At 38.3% G+C, this 10,542-nt stretch overlaps 1 protein-coding gene across 1 annotated transcript; it reads left to right on the top strand.

Moving 5' to 3' along the window:
* Positions 1-545: 545 nt before the first annotated feature.
* LOC306838359 (beta-1,4 N-acetylgalactosaminyltransferase 2-like) lies at positions 546-10,086 on the top strand. Its single transcript, XM_079366486.1, has 10 exons — positions 546-636; positions 859-965; positions 2,327-2,364; positions 6,708-6,774; positions 6,995-7,108; positions 7,661-7,747; positions 7,919-8,100; positions 8,277-8,420; positions 9,230-9,458; positions 9,557-10,086. The coding sequence occupies exons 1-10, from the start codon at positions 596-598 to the stop codon at positions 9,748-9,750; spliced, it is 1,203 nt and encodes a 400-aa protein (XP_079222612.1). The 5' UTR covers positions 546-595; the 3' UTR covers positions 9,751-10,086.
* The last annotated feature ends 456 nt before the right edge of the window (positions 10,087-10,542 follow it).

Here is a 10,542-nt window from a genome sequence, read left to right as displayed (position 1 = left end):
ATTTGTTATTACAAAAGCAATGACACAGAACATAAAAACAACTGGACTGTACACAGTTGCAGAATTATTTTTTTTTCCTAATAGTGCTTCATACAACAGATAAAAAAAGGTGTCTGGTGTTCAGTTTGGCTCAAATGGTTTTGAAACAACATAAATCAGGATCAGCTTTATTGGCCAGGGATGTTTACATACACTACAGTAAGAATTTCACTATGGTTAGCTGTGCTCTCTCTGTCCAAAAGTATACAAATAAATATCAACAAGGAACACAGTATAAGCAAATATTTATGTGTTCAAGACTAAATGTCACAGTGGGTAGAAAAAAACATGGTCCTACTCAGTCTCAATTGTAGATTTTTTATCCTGATATGTGATTAGCTGACATCATGAATAAAACATCATCACTCTGCTATAATGTGCTGGACTCGTCGAGTAGTCTGAGCAACTCCTCAGAACCGAGTTGAATTAAAAATCACTTTTCAATCTTTTTAGTTTGATGTCATCCAGTCCTTCTCCCTCATATGGTCCATGTACCTGTCCAACTGACGCAGTGCTCCTCAAAGACCACATCCCCAAGGATCAGTATGAAGAGGTGATGAAACGCAGAGCCAAGGCGCAACAGCAACACAAAGCTAGGTACAGTGGATGGATGAATGAATTCAAAGTGGAAGGTTTACAAAGTTAGAGGAAGTGAATGTCAACAGGGAAATCATTATTTAGGGAAATGGGAATAGGGAACTTTACTGTGATTAATTCCGACTTCTCAATCATTACCTTATAATCATGGATGAACCATGAAACTCAAGAAAGCTTCAAACTCTCATACTTTATCTCCACCCTCCTCCATCTTTTCAACAGGACTACATCAGTGTTATCCAGTCTGCTGTTTGCTGAACCCAACTCTCCTCTAGGGTATCCTATCCAAGGTTTTACTGTACGACCATTGACCACCACTCTCATACCAGGTATGCTACATACTACTTCAAGTTAAGAGAACATTTGTTTTATCTATTAAGAGTTTCAACCATAGACTTAATAATAAAGATAGATGACACAACTGCTCCCTGAAAGTAAAGCCAAACTATTTTCAGCTCCCACCGCTGAAAATATTTTGCAGATGAGGAAGAGCTCATAGGCTCTTCCTCATACATTAATCATTAATAGACAGGACATGCCATAGTTCACACAGAAAAAGAACTGCTTTAGATTTCAGTTAATATTAAAAGGAACTAGTTTAATCATGATTGATGGCACTGTCTACCAGTTAAGCTAGTTAAGCTCCTGCAGTGCTCTTTATAAGATTCACAGAAACTTAGCCAAGTCTAAAAGTCAATCAACTCTCAGACCAAAACAAGAATCAGTGTTTTTTGTGGACTGGCTTAGATAATGTCACCAGCATACATTGAAGGGATACTTCACCCATGTCCATTAAGCTTTGTTTCAGCAGAAACCAGGTCGTATTTTTGAATGGTTGAGCATTCCGCCCTCATTTTCTTCTGAGATGGGAAAGCTCCATATTTCTTGTATGAAAAGCAGTCTCATTTTGCGTCATCGGAGGCTGCGTTGGTTAGAGAGGGTGAAACTACTTCGCTATTTCCTCATGTTTTCGACCCACTGAAGCTACAGACCTATTACAAATCAGTGGGTTTGAAGGTGGTGTGCTCAGATTGGATGTTCATTGTCATCTCTACAGGCCACAATATAGCAGGGAGCAATTGAGGCTGAGGAACATGAGGTGGCTGCTACTGACAGGCAGGTCATGTGCCCCTACTGCTGCTGCTGCTGCTGCAGCTGAGGCACAAGACCTGCCTATTAGCGATGATGAAGGACGAGGAGCCCAGGGCCGGCTCAAGCTGGAGTGGACTGCTGGTGTCAGTGCTCTCACTTTTTGCCTATGGACACAGACATAGTGTCTGTTTGCTGCCAGGAATTTCCCAAATGCCAATTCCTTCTGGAAGAAATCTTGGAATCAGTTGAGGAAACGGCCATGTGTAGTAGATAGACTGTAGATAGAGCAGCCTAGTTTCGGTGTGAAAGGCTGGGAGTTGTTGTCTTTCATTCAAATGAGCCAAAACCTAACCCTGCCCTTTCTCGGTCAAGAAGGGACAAACTTCAAAATGTATCTCACATTTCTACTACATATATAACCCAATTTCAATACAGATTCATGTTTCAAAGGGTGAAGTGTCCATTTAACTACAAGCTACAGGAAGCTTGGTCATTCAATATCAGAATTTCACTGCTTTTAAAGTCAGTTATGCCTGTGTTAAATGTGTTTGCCCACCTAAAAGAGCTGTATTAAAGTCCAGTTTCATTTTGCTTTAAGGCTTAAAGCTGAAAGCAGGACCAAGAGAAAGCTATACGGTAAGTGTGGTGCAACAGATGGAAAGGTCACTTGACATCTAACTCGCAGTATTGAAGTGTTTTGCTAGTTTAAACAGAGGGCTGCTGTTTTGATTTAAAAAGTCTGCTACTGTTAATTCGAAGAAAATACAGACAAGACAGAGGCTAATGGAATGGGGAGGAAGCCTTTCTGTGCAACTTTTGGGACCATTAGAACTCTTTTTGTTGTAGAGAAAAAAAAATTGTCATGCTGGATTTGTACTCACCAGCTATGTTTTACACATGTGTATTTCTGAGCTCACCACATGTGCCTCCAAGGGCTTTGATAGTAATGTGTCCCACTGGCCATAGTTATAGGAAACATTAGATGAAATACAGCTCCACAAGAACCATCCATTTTTTCAGAAGCTGTGGTTTTTTCAGAGATAGTTCACAAAAGCCCTTGTATCAAGAGATTGATGGAACCATGACAGCTATCCCTATAATCATGACTATAATACATTTGATTCGGCGCCAAAATGGCATTGAAAAACTGAGAATAACGCAAAGGAACAAGACGGGTTTCAAAGTTTCCGAAACATGTCCAAAAATCCTTTGCAAATAATATTGCTTTGTCTTAAGCGTCACCATTATTATTTTAATAGTTTTTATACTGTTAATGCAAGTGTGGTACTATGTTGTAGTTTATGTTGTGGAATACATTAATGACAGTCACTGTTGCATATCAAGGTTATTAGTAGATTTTGCATTCGCCAGCTAACAAGCTAGCCTGCCAGCGAAACTATCAGTTAGCATTGAGTGCCAAGGGGCAGGAAACATGGTAACATCTAGGTCAACCAATAAGAGACGTCACTACGTCACTCTGTGGTCATTGGTAGTGTAGTTCTTTTCTCCAATATCCCCAACAAGGTTAAGATCAAAGGAACTTGTGTCTTTCACAGGAGTATATACCATTGTTTCCACACACAGGTAGCTTATGGTACCTTGGATAGTTATGACATAATATAAAATATTGCAATAATTTGCCTTCATTCTCGCATTGAAGATGATTTGGCTTTAATCCAAGACAGATATTGTATTTTACATGAATTTCAATAATTGTTACACAGCCCTCCTGAGAGTCTTTGTCCATAAGTAAGTTGTCCAGTTAGTGTTTCCTAAGCATTTGTAATTTTGCATGCAAACAAATTCTATTTTGTTTCAAAATTTAATTAGTGATCTTAAGCACTGCTTTCAACAACATGGAAATATTTATGAGAACACAATTTAAAGACCAAAAACTGTCTGTTTTTGTAATGATAGGAAATAAGTAAGAACTGATGTGGGTGTGTACATAGGGGATGATAATAGGACTATGAAGAGGTTAATAAAATAAATGATTTCTATGCATCCTGAGCCCTTTGCTAGACAAAGAGCCATTGCATTAATTCGCTCAAAGAATTTATAATCCACTTTATTGGCCACATATAATTCCATACACAAGGAAGTTGACTCCATTATTCCATTATATTTGTCATAATTTAGTCTGTTTAGTTTTATATTTCAGAGTTTAGATTTATTTATCTTATATAGTTCTTATTCTTACCTGGTTTGTTTCTGTTGTGTGTTAATATGTCCTCGTGTTTATTAATTGCTCTTTAGTTTTTCCTGTTTTATTTTGTAATTTCTTCTCCTTGTGTCTCTCTGTGTTTTGTTACATTCTGCCGTTTTCTGTATTTCTCAGGTCTTTCATGATTTAGATTTACTGCTGCCTCTGTTTGTTTCCTTCCTGTTGGTTGCCCTGGTTGTCCTCACCTGTGAATTGTTAGTCACACCTGTGTTTGATTACCCTTGTGTCTATTTAGTCAGTGTTCCTTCACTCTTGTTGTCATAGTTAACACACAAGGGAAATAAACACCAGGGAAGATTGAGAACTAGAACCATAGAAATCAATATATCTGAGCTCTGAAATACAAAACTGAACAAACAAAATCATGATATTATTAAAATATGTAACTAATATACAAGCCAACATAATGATATAGTGCAGCTGTTAAGGGGGTTGAAAAGTTGCTGAAATAAACATGAATTTTGTAAAAAATAAAAAAAAGAGTTTCATTTGAATTGAGTTTTTTTCACGTTACTCAAGCATAACTTGACATGTGAATCATTTATGCCACCTTAAATGTCCCAAAAAATGTAATGGATTATGGATTTTTTATTACTATTGCAGTCACACTGGCAATCCGTACTTTGTCCAAGCACGCTTCAACCCTAAAGTCCAATCTCGCTCAAAGAATTAATAATCCACTTTATTGGCCACATATAATTTCATACACAAGGAAGTTGACTCCATTAAACAAAATAAATAATAAGCTTCCTTCACCTACTCACAGTCAAAAACCGAACCAAACTCACCCGTGTCACAAACATTGCAGCCAAACTAATCGGTCTCCCCACTCCCACCCTGTCAGAACTCAATTCAAAGGCCATCACACGCATCGCACACACAATAGCACTGGACATCACCCACCCTCTCAACTGCCACCTCACCATTATGCCCTCCGGACGCAGGTACAGGTCCCTGTTGTGCAGGAGGGCGCGATACGGCAGAAGCCTGGTGCCTACAGTCATTACAGCCCTCTATAAAAATCCACCTCAGTCCCAATCCCCGGCCCCCCATAACCATATGCACTGTATGTCCTGTCACTGTATGTCCTGTTGTCCCACATGTATCTCCCTGTGTTCACCCTCTGTCGGCATGCTGCCCTTAAAACTGTATACTGGTGAAAAAGAATTTCCCCTCGGGGACAATAAAATAAAAAGTCTAAAAAGTCTAAGTCTAAAAATGTGTAAGTCTTGCTTGAGTACTGAACGGTACGGAATTTCTATCAACGCAACAATACAAGACTTTGACTTACTGAAATGCCTGACCAGAAAGTTTTTGTACAGTAAAGGCGCGATGAAAAAGTTCCACAAACACAACTGAGAGGTTTAGTACAGTCAGTGGCTAATTTGTCTGCCTATATCTTTTACTCAAAGGGACCATGTCCCATAACTTTGAGGCCCTATTACTGAAATAGAATGATCAAGAATAGAGAAACTAGCTGTAAAGAACAATGCTTTTTGTTAAATTCAGCTGTGGTTATTTCAGATGTAAAAATGCACATTTTAAATTGGGTTTTCATATGGATGGGGTTTTGTGTGGGGAAAGTGTTTTGCCCAGTTACTCATCAGTCATGTGACTGCAGGAGCTCAGGTTTGAACCCCAAACTAGCTGTTTTTAGTTGGCGAACCATGTGGACAAAGTAATAAGGATAAGGATAATCTTTATTGATCTCCCAGTGGGGGAAATTTGGGTGTACAGCTCCAAAAAAACAGTAAAACAGGGAATATAAACAGCATTAAATAGCAAAAAGAAAAAAAAAAGAACAGCTATGAGCAAGTTTACATTAACTAAATAATGTAAACTTATAAATAATACCAGGCATAAACACTATGTACACTTTCGCTCGTGGAAAGACAGATCAGGAATTAAAACACACACAGTGTGTAACATTAATGATAAAGATGATTATAACACAGAGTCATGTGGCGATGCTGTTAAACAAGTCTGACTGCATCCCATCTGCAGTCAGACTTGTTTAACAGCATCGCCACATGACTCTGTGTTAAACAAGTCTGACTGCAGATGGGATGAATGACCTGCGGTAGCGCTCAGTCTTGCAGGGATGTCTCAGTCTGCTGCTGAATGAGCTGCTCAGAGACCCCACAGTGTCGTGCATGGGGTGAGAGGGATTGTCCATGATGGATGTCAGCTTCACTAACATCCTCCTCTCAGCCAGTAGACATGGATATGGCTTAGCTTCTTTTGTGATGTATATGTGTACGTAAATCTTATACAATCTGAAATATGTAAGCGGCATCCGCCTTAGCTTCAAAGCAGGTGTAACAACACTAAAAACATTTTTTGAATATTCAACAAACTTACACAGGGAGTGTTGGCTATGCGGAAGCTCAGGTGGATGAGGATAATTAGGATTTTGCATGGCAGATGGGGAGTGGTGGTGTGTGTGTGTGTGTGTGGGTGGTGCTGGGGGGGGGGGTGCAAGTTAATGAATTGCACTCAAAAGTAGCTTGTAAATTAGACAAAGAATGGGTTGGGCTAAAGAGGGATACAGAGGGGTGGACTTTTTCACATTATAGCAACCCCCTTTTAATCCCATACATAAGGTTATTGCTTCTCCATGATTATTTAATTTAATGAGTTGTATTAAAAAAACAATACCATTCATTCTTAAAAGAAAAATTGTATGTACAAAATGTGGGTTATTGTTGTGTAGTTTGTTTTCATTTTTCTCTAAACTTTGTTGCGTGTTCCTTAGGTTTCCTTGAATGTATCCCAAGGGGTCCTCACCACTAAGAATTCACCTGAAGGATTGACATTAAAAGGTAAGATTTGAAAAAGAAAAAAAAAAAAATTCATAAAGGTTAATTGTATCGTATGAGTAGGACTGAGTCTGATTTGTATGAGATATTATTAAACGAACACTGACAATACAGCTGGTGATGGTTCTTCATTTGTCACTGGATGGGAGAAATCCTATTCTTACCCATGACAGGGACATTTCCATGGTACATTGAATGCTGTTTGTCTGTGGTGAATTGGCAGGTAACGGTGAGATGAGCCTGGTTGTAGAGTCTAGCAGCCTGGAGGCCCTCAACAACCTGCTGACGGCAGTGTCATATACCAGCACCGTTTACCATATACACACCGGCGACTTGGGTATGTGTCTACTTGGCAAGACAATAGAACCTTTATGTGAACAGTTAACCAGTAATTGTGTTGGAAAGATAGTCTGCAATAAAATGTCAATAATTTACTCTTGAAAATTATTGCACATGAAAAAGCTGTACTTTGACCCTACAAAGTTGTTGTAAGTGGGGGTTGTTTCCGCTGTAGATGTTAAATGACTGTGGATCACCTTAGTATTTATTTGGTCAAGGTCAGACAACAGCAACAGAACACAAAACGCTGACAAAGTTTTCATCTTAACAGTGTTGTTTATATTCTGGAACAGTACAGCCTGCAAATTTCATTCTATTTGGTTCTTCCTCTAAAAGTCTAGTAAGATGACATGATCATGATCCGTAAATGTTAGACATATAAATTCCACTTTCAGCAAAAATGTCTTCCTTACACAGACCTAAAAGAAGAATTACTCTTAGATGGTAGACGTATTTACATGGTACATCCACAAAATTACCAAGATTCTTCAATATTTAGTATATTATGAGTAAGACACTGCTTAATGCAGCTATCCTTTTCTGTGCACAGCGGTCTTCCAGTTTGAGAGCCATAAAGCTGTGTTTCCCATCTCCATTAATCAGCCTACCCTGCCAGTGCTGTATGACATAGGAACAGGTAGGTGTGAACTCATGTCAGTCTGGAACGTGTTTGTCAGAAGAGGATTGTGGTATTCATCACCTCTTAAAACCAACAGACTTGTTTTACTGCACTGTACATACAGTTTGAAACTGAAAAACGGTTTTAATATGTTTTAATAACATTTTCTTGGCATGACTTCCCACACAGATATCAGCTCCCACGTAACTGTCACAACAAAGACATTTCTGCGCTACTCAAAGCTGAAGGTGCTGTTGAGCAGCATACAGAGTTTTTATAACAACATGAAAGTCATCATTGCTGATGACAGCTTTGACCCGCAGAAAATTACTGGAGAACATATCCAACAATTCATCATGCCTCCAGCACAGGTAGGTTTTCTGTTTGTGGATAGGGGTGTTAAGTTTTCACTATATGATATGTACATTACATTTATTTTCAGATGATCTTCTGTTGCATTTAACTTAGAACAATTGATTCTCCATTTTTTTTGGCAACGACAATATGTTTTTTCATAACATAACCTGAAACATGTTTTCTCCTTCAGGGCTGGTTCGCTGGCAGGAATCTTGCCGTCTCTCAGGTGATCACAAAGTACTTCCTGTGGGTGGATGATGATTTTGTGTTTACAGAGGGAACAAAAATAGAGAAGCTGGTAGAGATCATGGAGGAAATTCCTGAACTGGATGTGGTGAGAAAACTACCAAATGATTTTATATTCTCTCAGCGTTTGAATTTTCATATCCCTTTTTTGCTCAGGTTCAGTAAGTCGTGCAGTTAAAAAGGGCAGCGTCCTATACAGGTTTTTAATTGTTTATTATACCAATGGTCTTCAGTAAACAGTGATATCAATCCCTCTATCCACTTGTTTTTTATATAGTGTTTAGTCTCAAAGGTGTGTGTGCCTCTAAAAGGGACATGCACATATTGCCATTTGCGACTTGCTGTGTGATGTATGTTGTTATATATGTTGTTCTGTTACCTGCCTAAAACTCAGGCAGGTAAGGTGCAATGCATCAAATGGTTACATTTAGTTTTTTTATTGGACATGGTCCCTCCCTGAAATCAGATTTACAGTTTTCACGTCAACACTTTTTATATACAAATTCATAGAACCTCATGCACAAATTTTAAAAAAATGACACCTTCATATAAAATAATATGTTTTAGTTCACTAATGAACTCAGAACTATAAAGAGGTTACATATAAATGTGTTTTTATTTATGAATGAACCTCATGGGGAAAAAAATGGCAGAATCTCTCAGTCCCTTTTCTGTGCCTTAGCTCTCTTACCTTGATATAAATAATTGGTGATAAGTAATGCAGTCTGCTTGTATTTTAGGAGAATTGTGTCAGGGGATTTTTATATGAGAATGTTTACCCCTAATGAATCATTATATGTTAATAATAATAATGTTAATAACACTAACAAAACAAACTATCCAGTCCAGCTAATAAACATTGAAATTGAACACTTACCATGTATTATTTCTTACCAGCTTGGCGGATCAGTAGAAGGGGAACAGTTTTATTTTGCATTGGACTACCAGGAAGGAGATGAAATAGAGGGCGGTTGCCTGAACAGAAAGTCTGGGGAGAAATTCCATCAACTCCCTGGTTACCCACAATGCTCTCTGGCCAGTGGAGTAGTCAACTTTTTCTTGGCCCGTACAGATGCTGTAAAGAAGGTGGGATTTGACCCTAAGCTCCAAAGAGTAGCACACTCAGGTTGGTTGAAAACTAGAAGTTTGAATCCCTCAAAGCAGCTTGTCCACAACTGTAAAAATGTGTCCCTTAAAAGTGAAAATCTCTGTGTCTGTCTCTAGAGTTCTTTATGGATGGGATGGGCTCCCTGATGGTTGCCAGCTGTAGCCATGTGTCCGTCGGCCATCAGCCTCATACCAGCAACTTTGGCACAGCTCGCTACGACAGCTTCAGAAATCAAGTGACGAAAGACGAAGAGTTTAAACTGCGGCATCACTTCTTCAAAAACTATCTGAAGTGTATACGGTGGGGATAGATAGAAAAAAATCAATAATTGGCCTGTTTTTTAGATTAAATATTTTTCAAAGCCAAGAAAAAACGAGTCATACCTCTTCTTATAGATTTGATGCATAGATTGTATATATAATGTATTTATTTATTTAGGACATTTTAGCAGTAGTCCTAAGGTATGTATGGAAAGCAGTTGTTGCTAAAGCTTTTTTTAAAAAGAGCCAACCCAGCTATGATTGCTTATATTGAGCTGAACCTTTGGCATGAATAAGTTCAACACCTGAATTATTTTTTTTAGGTCTTCTCACTGTTTCTGCTGACATCCTTCTCCATGTCGCATCCCATGCAACATTCTGTTATTTGTTTCTCTTCCATCATCTGATATCTTTCACAAGCATATTCATCTCCTTACTCATTTTGCCACAGTGAGCATAGCAATGTCAAATTTACCTGACCTCTTTTAGTAGGTTTATATGATTTCACTTAGTCCTGGGCTGTGTCTGAATGACCAAAATGTTGGTTTTATTATTATTATTTACCATTGACTATGTTGTACATGCAGTGCCATATTATGCAATTTTGTGTATCCAAAAAATGCCATGATGTATACTAGTTGTACTAGTTACAAAGGGGTTAAACAGACGGTACATAAAGATCAGTTAATTAAAAAAGACATCTTTTGTAAGAAATTTGCTGCAAGATCCAAGTAAACGGACTTGTCGAATGTCAAGTGGACCTCCTGAAAAGATGTAACACAGAGACAAATTATTAGAGTAGTCAAAGCAAATACAATATGTGGATACAGGTGCATGCAACC

The sequence above is a fragment of the Symphodus melops genome (assembly GCF_947650265.1).
Source record: "Symphodus melops genome assembly, chromosome: 17".
In the NCBI taxonomy this organism is placed as follows: Eukaryota; Metazoa; Chordata; class Actinopteri; order Labriformes; family Labridae; genus Symphodus; species Symphodus melops.
The sequence above is the reverse complement of the archived record's forward strand: the minus strand, read 5'-3'. Positions and strand labels throughout refer to the sequence as shown.

Coding starts and splice junctions, on each gene's coding strand:
- LOC306838359 (XM_079366486.1), top strand. CDS start 596: ATGAAACGCAGAGCCAAGGCGCAACAGCAACACAAAGCTAG. Junction 2,365..6,707: donor GACCAAGAGAAAGCTATACG/GTAAGTGTGGTG, acceptor CGTGTTCCTTAG/GTTTCCTTGAATGTATCCCA. Junction 9,459..9,556: donor CCAAAGAGTAGCACACTCAG/GTTGGTTGAAAA, acceptor GTCTGTCTCTAG/AGTTCTTTATGGATGGGATG.